This window comes from Canis lupus, chromosome 29, assembly GCF_003254725.2.
Source record: "Canis lupus dingo isolate Sandy chromosome 29, ASM325472v2, whole genome shotgun sequence".
NCBI lineage: Eukaryota > Metazoa > Chordata > Mammalia > Carnivora > Canidae > Canis > Canis lupus.
Window position 1 is genome coordinate 32,942,497 of NC_064271.1, and position 13,856 is coordinate 32,956,352.

The 13,856-nt window shown below is 35.4% G+C and overlaps 1 protein-coding gene across 4 annotated transcripts in view; it reads left to right on the forward strand.

Annotated features, from left to right (window-relative positions):
* CPNE3 (copine 3) overlaps positions 1 to 13,856 on the forward strand; it is a 55,280-nt gene that overhangs the window by 29,962 nt on the left and 11,462 nt on the right. For all 4 annotated transcript variants that reach the window (XM_025433642.3, XM_035708468.2, XM_049103873.1 and 1 more), the window contains 6 exons: positions 1,851 to 1,937; positions 3,264 to 3,323; positions 3,817 to 3,950; positions 9,257 to 9,311; positions 9,392 to 9,443; positions 12,449 to 12,582. In XM_025433642.3, coding sequence (XP_025289427.1) covers positions 1,851 to 1,937; positions 3,264 to 3,323; positions 3,817 to 3,950; positions 9,257 to 9,311; positions 9,392 to 9,443; positions 12,449 to 12,582 — 522 coding nt within the window. The remainder of the gene's footprint in view (positions 1 to 1,850; positions 1,938 to 3,263; positions 3,324 to 3,816; positions 3,951 to 9,256; positions 9,312 to 9,391; positions 9,444 to 12,448; positions 12,583 to 13,856) is intronic.

Consider the following 13,856-nt stretch of genomic DNA (forward strand, 5'->3'; position numbering starts at 1 on the left):
GCTTGCTTATAATAGAATAATAGGAATTATTTATTACATGCTTAGAGACCTGCGTAATGTTCATGTATACGGCCTTTCCTTTTGCAAATGCAAACATGGGGTTTAAGAGATAAGAAGTTATAGTTAGATAAGGTCTTTTTTACCTTGTCATGTAAATGAGGAATATAAGACAAGATAATGATAGTTTTAGATCAAAATTTAAATACCAAATAAATAAACAAGCCATTTAGTTTAAGTAATGGGGAAAATGAGTTTTATTTTATTTTTTTAGAAGATTTTATTTGGGACACCTGGGTGGCTCAGTGGTTGAGCATCTGCCTTGCGCTCTGGGTGTGATCCTGGTTTCGGGGATCAAGTCCTGCATCAGGCTTCCTGAGAGGAACCTGCTTCTCCCTCTGCCTATGTCTCTGCCTCTCTGTGTCTCTCATGAATAAATAAATGAAATATTAAGAAAAATAAAAGATTTATTTATTTGAAATAGAGCATAAGCAGGGAGAGGGAGAAGCAGATTCCCTGCTGACCAGGGAGCCTACGCAGGGCTTGATCCCAGGACTTCTGGGATCATGACCTGAGCTGACCTGCTTTTAGAAGATAATGAATGAACAACTAACTTTGTAATACTTTATAGGTCCTGTAGAGTTTTTCTCAGTCTAGCTATTTTGATCCTTCCCTTTTCCATGAGAGAATGGGGCTTTTACTGCTGCTGCAGTGACAACATTTACCCATTCTTGTTTTTCAAAGGCAGGGCCATATAATCTGTGTTTTCAGTGCCTGGAATAGTGCCTGCCACTTGGTAGACACTGTAGAACTGGGAATAAATGAAATGAAGTAATAAAGCCTTTTACCAATGAGAATTCTCTTTAGGCCTTTCCTGCATCTCAAATATTCAATTGTTAACATCTATGATGATGACTGAGACTCTGGCAGGATCTGAACTACCAAAGAATTGTTTAACATAATTTTGTTTTTTATCATTATATCTATTATACCTTTTAATGTTTGATTCTTAGAAAATTAACAATGACTCTGCCTAAAGTATATAAGTTACTTTCTATTAATTAGAAAAGGTGACTGACTTATCAAGTATTCATTGAGTATCTCTTATGTTGTTATTAGGCAACATAGAGAAAGTATATTTCAAGGTATTTGAAAGTATAATTTGTAGGTGATTATATCCTAGGTGTGAAACAAAACTAACGAAACAATTGAGAATAACACAAAGTATGTAACTAAATTTTATATGGTGGTAGAAGTTTAAGAAGATGAATGGACACAGATGATTGGAATAGTAGTTGATGTTATAGAGGAGAGCAGCTTGAGCCAAGCCTTACAGATGGACAGGTGGCTAGGAGGTGGAAAAGAAGATCCTTCTATTTGGGGTAGTTCTATTCCTAAAAATATTCCCAGTGGAAAGAGGTGATCTTTGCATATTTTACCATACAGTTAGGCTCCATATATTTCTGTTTTCTGATGGTATGTTTTTTCCTTCTTTTCTAAGCAGCATATTTTTGTTCTTTCTGAAAGAAATGGCTCAGAGTAATATTTTATTTCCCTTATTATAAAAAAGGAAGAATGCTACTTGGAACATTTGCAAGGAAATCATCTATAGAGGCAAAAATTTATACTTAGGAACTATTTAAAAATGTATATAATTTTAGGAATGCCTTGTGGAAATTTCAGTGATAAATATTTCATATAGTTAATCTATTATGTAATTGTTTCAAAATTGTATTTTACCAACAGACTTACATCAGCAGATGTTTTGATTCCAAGAGGAAAAAACCATTTATTTGAATTCACATTTTTTATATTACTAGTAAGAATTAACATTTTGTCTTTTCTTCCTACAGGTGGAATTTGAATGCATAAATGAAAAAAAGAGACAAAAGAAGAAAAGCTACAAGAATTCAGGTGTTATCAGTGTGAAACAGTGTGAGGTTAGTTGATGTTAACCATTTATAGTATAATGAGCTCATATTTCAAGTTTTTTTTTCAATAGGTATATATTAAACCAACAAAGAATATTAAAGTTTTTAACTTAGAAAATGGAATTGAATTTTGGGCAGTTGAAAATCATATGATCATCTGGACACCTTTAGGGGAAAGAAGATAGTCGGGAAGAGTAAAGAAATCTGTCAATAACTTTGTTTCTAAGGTTTGACAACTTTTCGGGAAAATACAAAGAATATTGAAGTTTTTTCCTTATTTTAGGAAATGTGAAACATCATGGTATTTTCCCAGGGCATTAGAGGAAATGACCTGATGCAGTGCATCTATCCTTGTCATAATTTCAAGTTAAGATATTATAAATAGAGGGAAAAATACAGGAGATTTCTTACAGTAAATTAATGGTTTTGTTTTGTTTTTTAAAATCTTGATTATTTTGCTTGTTAAAGATCTCAACATATTAGACTCATTATTACTAGTTTCTCAAAACTTAAAGTGAGTATATTTCACCTTTATCCATTAATATTCTAATCTTAGGGTGGCTCAGGTGGTTGACGGACTCTTAATTTATGCTCAGGTCATGATATCGGGGTCATGAGATCCAGCCCTGTTTTGGGTTCCCTGTTTGATGGTGAGTCTGCTTCTCTCTCCCTCTGCCTCTCCCCCAGCTCATGCTCTCTCTCTTTCAAATAAATAAATCTTTTAAAAAAATTCTAATCTTAACTTTGTTTTAATTATCTCAAAGTAAAATCTTATAGATTCATGACAAGTAGGGGCAGGGGTATCTTAAACTCAAATGGTAGGGTAGTTTCTATGTGCTTATATCATGTTCTTTTCAGTTTCTAACTGTTAAAAATATATGCCCGAGAGCTCTTTTTATCTCTTGTAAGAGATTTGTATTTTTTTTTTAAAGATATATTTATTTATTGGGGGGAAGGGGATGGGCAGAAGGAGAGAGAGAGAGAGAGAATCCCAAGCAAACTCCTTGCTAAGTGCAAGAGCCAGATGCAGGGCTCGATTCTATGACCCAGTATGACCTGAGCCAAAACCAAGTGTTAGATGTTCCTGACTGATCCACCCAGGTACCCTAGTAAGGGATTTTTTTTTTTTAAGATTTTATTTATCTATTAATGAGAGACACAGAGAGGCAGACATAGGCAGAGGGAGAAGCAGGCTCCCTGCGGGGAGCCCAGTGTGGAACTTGATCCTAGGACCGCAGGATCACACCGAGCCAAAGGCAGATGTTCAACCACTGAGCCACCCAGGTGCCCCCAGCAAGAGATTTTTTAATTTTAAAGTTTGCTATTTGTTTTTAGATCACAGTGGAATGCACATTTCTTGACTATATCATGGGAGGATGTCAGCTGAATTTCACTGTAAGTAATACTGACTTTTTTCAAAGTAGGCTGTAACATGTTACTTTTTCCTACCATTTTATAGTGTTCTTTCTTTTCCTGTAAAACTGACTTTGGAATTTACACAGTCTGTTTAGTTATGGTCTCCTTAGGTTGTCTAAGTTCATCATGAAGCTTTTAACTTTGTTAATTAATTCTGTTCCTTTTGATGGAAAGCAGATATGTCCTGGAGTAATTTAAATTATAGAAAGCATTAGTCAACCTACAAAACAAGCCCTATGTCTAAAGTCATGGGTGTAATAATTCATGGATTTGAGATATCTAGAAAAAATAGGAATATCAGGTTGTTTCAGACTGTAGCTTCAATTGTTTAATTGTCTGTGGAAATACCGGTAGCCCCAGGCATTTGTTAGGAAATGGCAGCAGCCAGCTCTGGAATGAATGTTTTTATCTGTCTCCTAGACATTGAGTGTAGGGCTTCTCCTTAGTAAGGGCTGTGATTGTTATTTGGCAGGTGGGAGTGGACTTCACTGGCTCTAATGGTGACCCAAGGTCTCCTGACTCCCTTCATTACATCAGCCCCAATGGTGTTAATGAGTATTTGACTGCTATCTGGTCTGTGGGACTGGTCATTCAAGATTATGATGCGTGAGTATGACTAAAATACTTGTTTTCTTAACTCCCCAGAAAGGGTAGTTTCTGTTTCACCTGCTAGTACTCTGATATAGTTGGTGATGATAAAGCTGCTGGGGTTGACTGGGGGAAGGGGAAGGAGTGTGGTGGGGGTAACTTTCTCCCTAACATTTCCTTTGTGTTATCTTTTCTAGTTTTCTCTTTGTGACAGTCTTAGTGTTTATTTTTGACCTCTTATCTTTAGCTGTGATCAGTTATAATGTGTTATATATATAGCTTGTTTATTTAACAGCTGACTGGAGTCAACAAGACTTGTTTCTTTGATTTAGTTTCCTTGGGGTTTACTTATTAGGGATAAGTTATATGTGTGATTGAAGTCCAGATGACACATTGTGTAAATACTCATAGACACTGTTTATTAATGTGTCTATTTTTTGGCAGCCACTGTCAAATTATTTTCTTTTCTCCTTTTTTTAAAGATTTATTTATTTGAGAGACAGAAAGAGGGAGGGAGAGAGAACACAAGCAGGGTGAGGGGCAGGGAAGAGGCCGAGGGAGAGGGAGAGAATCCCAAGCAGATTCCCTGCTGAGCATAAAACACCATGCCTGACTGGATGTCTCAATCTTGAGATCATGACCTGAGCAAAAATCAAGAGTTGGACACTTAACCAACTAAGTCACCCCAGAACCCTTCAAATTATTTTCTTAATGGCCACTTTGAACAAGTGCTGAAAGATAACTTGACCTAATTGCTGTAAAATATTTTGAATAGATTCTCAGTGTATGGATTTTTGAATAGATTAAATAGGCCCTCTTGAAGGTTTACCAAACAATAGAAAAAAAGTTGCATTAATAATTTTTGTTCTGGGGATGCTTGAGTGGCTCAATGGTTGAATGTCTGCCTTGGTTCAGAGTTGATCCTGGGGTCCTGTGAGGAGCCTGCTTCTCCCTCTGTCTGTGTCTCTGCCTCTCTCTGTGTGTCTCTCATTAATAAATAAGAAAAATTAAAAAAAAATTTTCTGGATCTCTTAGAGCACAGTATAAATTTTCACTTGTCTTTGTCTATTATTTTATGATAAAAGCCCTTTCAGATATTGATGGAGCTTTTCATTAGTGTGCTATGACATTTAAAAAGGTAAACTTAAAAAAATAAAAAAATAAAAAAAATAAAAAGGTAAACTTTTCAGGCAAATGCAAACAAATCTAAAGCAAAGGTGGTAATTTCATTATCAGCCTAGTATTTAAGGCAAAATCATTAAATATAATAAAAAATGATTTTATATAATACTTTGTTACATAATCCAAAATGAAAATATAACCATTGACATGTTTGATAACAGTATTTTCAAATGAAAATAGAAATATAATAAAAAATTTAAAGTATCAATTATAATGGAGCTTATATAAAAAATAAAAAATTTACAGGGTTGCTTTATCAGTCTGCCACCTAGAAGTTAATAACAAAAGGATAACTAAATACAATTTACCATATGGACATAAAAAAATCTTAGGTTGATTGAAGAGGAAATTGAAATATAATAACAAACTATCTAGAAATAAGGAACAACGAGACTATACATGATCCTATCTTTTTTTTTTTTTAATTTGAATTTTAGGTAGTTAATATACAGTGCAGTCCTATCTTTATTGAAGACAACTTCTGACTTTACATGCTTTTATTTTCAAACAATAAAAATTGAATATAAATGAACTAGCATTTCAATAAAATAAAAGAATAGGAAGAAAAATAACAATAATGGCAGGATCTATCTATATATTAGCTATTATGTGTCAGGCACAGTTTAATATAGTTTTTTTTTAAAGATTTTATTTATTTATTAATGAGAGATACAGAGAGAGAGGCAGTGACACAGGCAGAGGGAGAAGCAGGCTCCATGCAGGGAGCCCAACGTGGGACTGGATCTCGGGACTCCAGGATCACACCCTAGGCTGAAGGCGGCGCTAAACCGCTGAGCCACCCGGGCTGCCCTTAATATAGTTTTTATGTGACACTCATGTAATCCTCATACTTTGCTGTGACATAGGTACTATTATCATCCATTATTATCTATAGTGTGCAGATGGGAAAATTGAGGGATAGGGAGTTAGGTAACTTGTCCAGGGTCACCGAACTGGTAACTGGCAGAGAATTGAGCCTGGGCTATCTGCTGGAGACATGCTCTCCAAGCTTTATTATGAACTTGATGAGCAGCCCGGGTGGCTCAGTGGTTTAGCGCCACCTTCAACCCAGGGCCTGATCCTGGAGTCCTGGGATCGAGTCCCCTGTCAGGCTCCCTTCATGGAGCCTGCTTCTCCCTGTGCCTGTGTCTCTGCCTCTCTCTCTCTCTTTGTGTCTCTCCTGAATGAATAAATAAAATCTTAAAAAAAAAAAAAAAAAAGAACTTGATGTACTGTGCTGTATTTCCTCTATGCACTGAAAGTAGGAACTTGAAAAGTTTAACCTCCTCTCCCTCCAACTAAATTAATAAATTCAATGAAGAGAGGATTCTTTGCAAGTTCAACAAAACTCAGGCAAATCTTGCCAACCCCGATCCCCAAGAAAGAGAAAACATGCATAGAAAGAATATTAGTAATGAGACAGAGATTATAAGCATAAATTCAGTTAATTAAAAGTTAATACTGTGTAAAACTTTGTTATTACATTGGAAAACCTGGATTCAAGGATGATTTTCGGGGGTGGGAAGCTTTAAAGTTTTAAGCTTTTAAGCCTTAAAGCTTAAATTAGCAAAGTTGCCTCAAAGAGGCAGGAAGCCTGAATAGACCTGGAAAAATGGAAGGAATGGAATGGCTTAGTCAAAGAGCCACTCCTCACAAATGCAGCAGGCCAAGACAATTTCAACATAAGTTCTAGCAAACCTATAAGGAATGAATTCAAAACCTAAAATAATCAAGCAAAAAAATACTAGAAAGTAGTGAGAGTTCAGAAAGGTGGTCGGATACAACATAAAATTTTTTAAAAATCAGCAATTTCTCACTAGCCAGCAATAACCAGTTCAAGAAATTAAGGCAGATACAATATCTCAATTCATAATGCAATAAAAAATGAGAATAAATTCAGTAAGAGGTCTAGGATCTTTATCGAGGGAAGACAACAAAATTGTACCAAGGGACAAGGAAGGAGATTCGTTTAAATGGAGAGATAACCATGATTCTAGGTAGGCAAGTGTCATAATTAAGATATAAAATTTCTCCCAGAATTAATCAATTCTAATCAAAATTGTAATCAAATCATGCTAAAATGATTTTTAACATTTTCTAGAGGGAAAAACGAATTAGAATAGCCAAGAAATTTTTCAGAAAAAGAAAAAAGAAGTAAGGGGAGTTTTTTCCCAGCAGAAATTAAAACTTATCTTAAATCTACATTAATTAATATCACCTGACCGTAGAACAAAGCAAGAAGTCTTGAAATAGACCCTAATATGTACGTTAACTTAGTATGTGATAGAGATGACATTTTAGGGGAGAAAAGTTGTCAGAGCTGCTAAACTAGACAAGAAGTAAATTTGGATCCCTAACTCATACCTGTATATGTTAGGATACTATTTTTTTCTTTTAAGATTTTATTTTTAAGTAATCTCTACACCCAACATGGGGCTCAAGCTCACAAAGTTGAGATCAAGAGTCACACGCTGCACCGACTGAGCCAACCAGGTGCTCCTGTTATTAGGGTACTATTGTGTATGTGGTACAGATAAACTGCTGGAATAGATACTCAAAAACAAAGTGCATTTATCAAAATAGAAGTTTATTTCTCTTTCATGTTGCAAGTCTAGAGATAGTACAGGACTGATAGGGCAGTTCTGTCATTGTCAACTCACAGATTCTAACCCTGTGTCCACAGCAGCTGCTATGCTTCTCATCTTGTCTAGTCGAGTGGGAGGAGGAGAAAGGCAACTGGGAGGGAGTACGTGTGCATTCCCTCCTAGGGGCATGATTCAGAAGTTGCTGGGCGACTAGTTCTACTCACATTTCCTTGACTAGAATCTCGATGCCACCTGGCCACATGCAGCCCAGAGGGGCTGGAGTAGAGCTAATGTGGTCTCTAGCTCGGGTGTTCCATTATTAAGAAGGGAGAGAATTGATACAGGTGGAGAGTAGTAGTTTCTGTTTCATGTTCTACTCCAAAATACTTTCCAGATGAATTAGAAGTTTGATATCAAAAGTAAACCTTGAGGGCGCCTGGGTGGCACAGTGGTTGAGCCTCTGCCTTCATCTCAGGGCATGACCCCGGGACCCTGGGATCGACTCCCATATCGGGCTCTCCACAGGGAGTCTGCTTCTCCCTCTGCCTGTCTGCCTGTCTTTGTGTCTCTCATGAATAAATAAATAAAATCTTAAAAACAATTAAACCGTAAATGTTCTAGGAATAAATATGTGTGAAATGTTTATAATCTTGCAGTGAGGAAGGCTGAGCAAGGCAGCAGAGGCAGAAATCATGAAAGAAATTTTATTTGTTCACATTCGTTAATATTGAAAACTATAAAAGGAAATTTATCTTAAACAAAGTTAAAGGCAGACCACAACCTGGGAAAAAATACTCCTGATGTGTCTAACTTAGGTTCTATCCTCAATGCAAAAAGAATCATTAAGAATTAATATAAAAAGAATATCCTAGCAGAAAAATTATTATGTTCATTACAGAGTTTTATAATAGCAAAATAGTGGATGTTTATAGGTTGGGGGAGAATATCCATACAGTAGAGTACTTGGCAGCCACACATAATGTTATATATTCAGGTCCATAATCCTTTGAGGCCAAATATTCACACATTTTGATACAAAAAATGGGAGAATTTTATATGTGGCATTTGTACCATGTTTCTCTGGCCAAATGTATGGATATTCATATTCAGTGGCATGAATAAAAGCTATAAGTAGCTTCTTATCAGTTGAGGTCAGGCTTTTTTGCCAAATGAGTTTGCTATAAGCCAATGAACTTGTGGTTTTTAGAGCTTTATGGATTTATCTACATTTTATTCAGCAAAATGATGTATGATATATAAGTGGAAAATAGCATGTTAAAAATATGAATATAAACTCCAGTTTTATAAATATATGTAGAGAGATATTTTTCTCCCTCCTTGCACAGAAAAATACTTAGAATGATTATTGCCAAATATTAACATTGGTTCTCTTTGGTGGTTATTTTGGGTTTAATATTTATATTTTCCTAAGATTTTGAATTTAAAAAAATCTATTGGTTTTATGAAGAGTAAAGGTAAAACTTTCTATTTTGAAAACAATGATCTAAAAACAAAATAAAACAATGATCTTTCAGTTTTTACAAATTTTCTTTTTAGTGATAAAATGTTTCCAGCTTTTGGTTTTGGAGCTCAGATACCTCCTCAGTGGCAGGTAAGAGGAAATCTCATTTTAAATATTTGCCACCCACAAAAGTGAAACAGGCCTTCATCACTCCTTTCATCTTTTGACAGGTTTCACATGAATTTCCAATGAATTTTAATCCATCCAATCCCTACTGTAATGGTAAGCTAAAAAATAAACAGATTTTATACTGAACACCTTAATAGTGTTGTTACTTGTTTTTTGTTTTTTCTTGTGGCTTACTCAGATTCCTTCCCTAGTTTTCTTTTCGTGACATATTTAACTTTCTGTTGTATAAAGTAGAAGAATTATACGAGGTTGGTGGTTTGAGTGGTAAAGATACTAATGGTGCAAATCTATCATGATGATTGTTGGCTAAGTTCTACTTTAAGAGATTTACTAGAACAAGAAAATTCTCAATCTTGAAAAAGATCAATAAAAATAATCATTATTTTCACATCTTATTTTAATTCAAACCTTCAATAAAATGAGTAATCCAGTATCAGATGTATATTTTCTCAGAGTAATAGTCACTCTCTACAAGGGAAAAAATGTCCAGCATCAAATTACTTGTTACTCATATGACATCTGAGTGGGCTAAAGGAAAAAAGAATTAAACTCCTACAGTGGCTTTCCTCTGTACAGATAGCAGGAGGCTGACATTTGTTTCATTTCTTTTTTTTTTTTATTATATACCTTAAATACCCAAGGCCTTCTTCCTTTTTACTCCATTGAGCAATCAATCTAAAATGCCAAATGTCCTACAAAATGATAGAAAACTGAACAGTTTGAAGGAGGACAGGGAAGTAGGGGCAGAGGCATGAAATTATAGATAATAAGCTAATTTTCTGCAAAGGGTTCTGTTGACAATTACAGAATGTTTAGATTTCTAACAAAAGAAGGTGCTCTTTCCTTATCTTTAAAATTCATGAACAATTCATAAGACAGAAGAGCATGAACATTTTGTTGGGAGTAGTTTATATTAGAGTTTTCTTGTTTTTCCAGGACACTTTTGCCATACTAATTCAGTGTTCCTTTGATGTACCCTCAGTGGCCTGTTGTCACCTTTTTATCCCTAGCCATTTGAAATTGGGAATAGCATTTCTTTTCAAGAACTGTGTTTCGTGCTTATGATGAAATTGGAATAATTTTTGAAGTTTGGTGTAATTACATTTCATTTCTTGTCAATAAATATGGATAACTTATATTATGTGATAATTCATTTTAGAAGTTCATTTACTCTGAATAAAATGAGCCCATCTTTGGGCTGCCATTAAGTGCAGCTTCTCTACTTTTAGTTTATAGTCTGAAGAAAAGAATCCGTTTGGTTTTAGACAGGACATACTGTGCTGAAAAAAATACAACCTTATTTTAAGGCAAGGAAGCTGAATTCCCCCTTTTTAATTAAGCATTGAGTTTAGTTGCCCGGAAGTAACATGTCTCACTTGTTCCTTTAATGCAAAGGAAGGATTTTGGCATAACTTAATTTTAGTGGAGGGACTGAAGACAAGTGATATTTATCAAGAAATTTAATTAATAGTTTATATATCTTCATATTGAAAAGAAAGCTGAGATGATAAAAATGAAAGGATATTATTGCTCTGGGGACTCAGATTTTCTACAGTATGTATCATTGCAGGAAGATCCTGCTGCTGGCTGATGTTAACATGATTTTTGTTCCTTCTGGACTGACCATAAGACTTATTCCTAAGTTCAAAATGAGTGAGAGGAGTTAGTTAGAACTCTTAAATGTTAAGAGAGTTGGTCTTGTGAAACTTTTAAATCAAGTATATACTTCTTTTCCTTGTTGATCTCTGTTCTGTTGGATATGTTTTAAGTAAGAGACCTGTTTTAGTTTACATTAAAAAACTTTTCTTTTTAAGATTTTATTTATTTATTCATTAGAGATACAAAGAGAGGCAGAGACATAGGCAGAGGGAGAAGCAGGCTCCCTGTGGGGAGCACAATGTGGGACTCGATCCCAGGACCCCAGGATCACCTGAGCCAAAGGCAGATGCTCAACCGCTGGGCCACCCAGGTGCCCCCATTAAAAATCTTTTGAGGCAGATGGCCTTGACTATCTCAACAAGTGTTATGGAAGAAGTTTTTGAGGATTTCTAGTATCTTACCTGCAACCTGGACATTCTAATGTAAGGAGTAGATTCAACAGGTGCATATGTCACATTAAAGCTTCACCAGCAGTGCTTTTACCAGGAATGCCATTCAACTTCCACTAAGTTGTGCTGATACAATAAACAGTCTAAGTCTCAGTGATTTGTAACAGCAATAGTTTATTTCTTGCTCATCTATATAGCCCTTCACATGTGGCTAGTCTGGTCTATGCTTCTCATTCTGGGATCCAGGACCTTATCTGGGATGTGCTTCTCCCTTTGCAGTGGGAAAGAGCAAGATTGCTGGTGAAAACAGGCAGTGGTTCTTAACTTAGACATGAGTGTCATGTCCATCGTCATGTTCGTTTACATGCTTGGTCAAAGCTAGTCGAGTGGCCCTGCCCAATCTTGTACCATAAAAACATCCCTGCGGGCCCAGGTTGTATGGCATAAACAAACAAGACATTAGTATTCCTGCAGCAAGATGTAATACATAACCTGGAAGTGAATGTTTAGAACTATACAGTTTACCATACCATGCATACTAAGTTATGGAGTAAACTCTTGACTACAATTAACATTAGGTTTATAGCCATCTGATTTTGTAGGATTTTTGGCCACATATGCAAAAGTTTTTCCATTTAATCAGTAGCTTTTTCTTACCTTTTATTGTCAGTTGTGTAATACGGCATCTTTTTCATGATTTTTTTTCCATTAGAATCTTATGCCTAAAACACAAAAATTAAGCACTATAACAGCTCTACTATAGATTAGTGAATAATTTGGCTGAGATGAAAATAAATGTCTTTTTATTGGAAGAGGGATAGCATTTTTAGGTTTTTGCAGTGGAGTATAGCTATGAAGTTTTGTAATACATGGTTTAAGAGGAACTCTTGAATATAGAATTTTTAACTATTTAGAGCAATATATATATATACACACATAGAGCATATATGTCTACACATACATACATACAAAGATGTAATTAGCCTGTGTGGTAAACAATGAACAATTAAATTGTGTTTGAGAATTTTTAATGCTGCTTTTTCTGTCTAGGAATCCAAGGCATTGTAGAGGCATATCGGGCCTGCCTTCCTCAGATAAAACTCTATGGACCCACTAATTTTTCTCCAATCATAAATCATGTGGCCAGGTTTGCTGCTGCAGCCACCCAACAACAAACAGCTTCTGTAAGTGCTCTGGTGCTGGGGTTGACAAGGAGAAAATGTGGATTGGTAGTTGCTTCTGGTGCCATATTTCCATTTATTTGGTCTACTGAGATACAAAGAACATGAAGTAATAATGAAGCTATCCTTGGTTTGGAAGTAACAACTGATGTTGTTAAATCAGTGATCATTAAAAGCAAGACAACAAAAATTACCCTTACACTCATGAGTCTTTTCTCTGCCATTTGAATTATTTAAAAAAAAATATTTTATTTATTTACTTGAGAAAGAGAGAGAGAGTGAGAGAGAGAGCAAGAGAGCACAAGCAGAAAGGAGAAGCAGGCTCCTCACTGAGCATGGAGCCCAATCCCAGGACACCCGGAGCATGACCTGAGCCGAAGGCAGACCCTTAACCGACTGAGCCACTCAGGCACTCCTGAATTAATTTTCTTTAATAGGTTTTACTAAAAAGAAATGACTAACATCTTCCTTTTTGAAAGTAGACTTAACAAATTAAGGTTGAGGATTTTTATAGTTTCAGTTGCTGATGAAAAATTACTTACTGTACTACAAAGATTTGGATTAGATAACCATTACCTGTTGGACCCAGATACCAAAATCTCTCTTAGCCTCATAGCTTTTTATACCCAAAAGTAACTTCATATGATTGCTGAAAGGTAAAATAAGAGTTCATATAAGTGCACAGTGCCTGGGGCAGAGTAAACAGCATGTTAGCTCTGTTATCAAACTTACTTCCATTCTAGATTCAAATGACCCAAAAGATGGAGTCACTTATGTAACATTTTACTGTTCTCCAAAACTGTTTATCAGAAATGACAGAATTGAGAGAAAGATTTCCCTGCCTTAACCCATCTCCATTTTTTAAGAAGTGAACTTTAGTTTGATAAACAATTCTACTTCTCCCATATTTGACCTTTTAGAAAGCATTGCAACTAACTTCCTTGATCAATACTTTAACATAGTTAATACTTAGGTTGAAATGTTTATTCCTATGCTCACTAAAAGTTTAGTCTTTGACATTTAGGTGTCTTGCTTCTGTATATTTATGCCAATACCATTTTGTGGTCTATTGCACTTTTAATGAACCTGCAATTTTTGTTTGAATAAATTTCCTTGTCATTAGAGAATGTTAGAACATTTTATGTAGATGGTATCTTGGGTAGAGACTAGCAAGGAAAATTAGCAAGAAAGAGACTGAATGAGTCACCAAGCTGGAGGTGTTTTTAACCATTACTTTTATTGTTTGGGAGCTCAACCTGCTCAGTGGATATAATTTT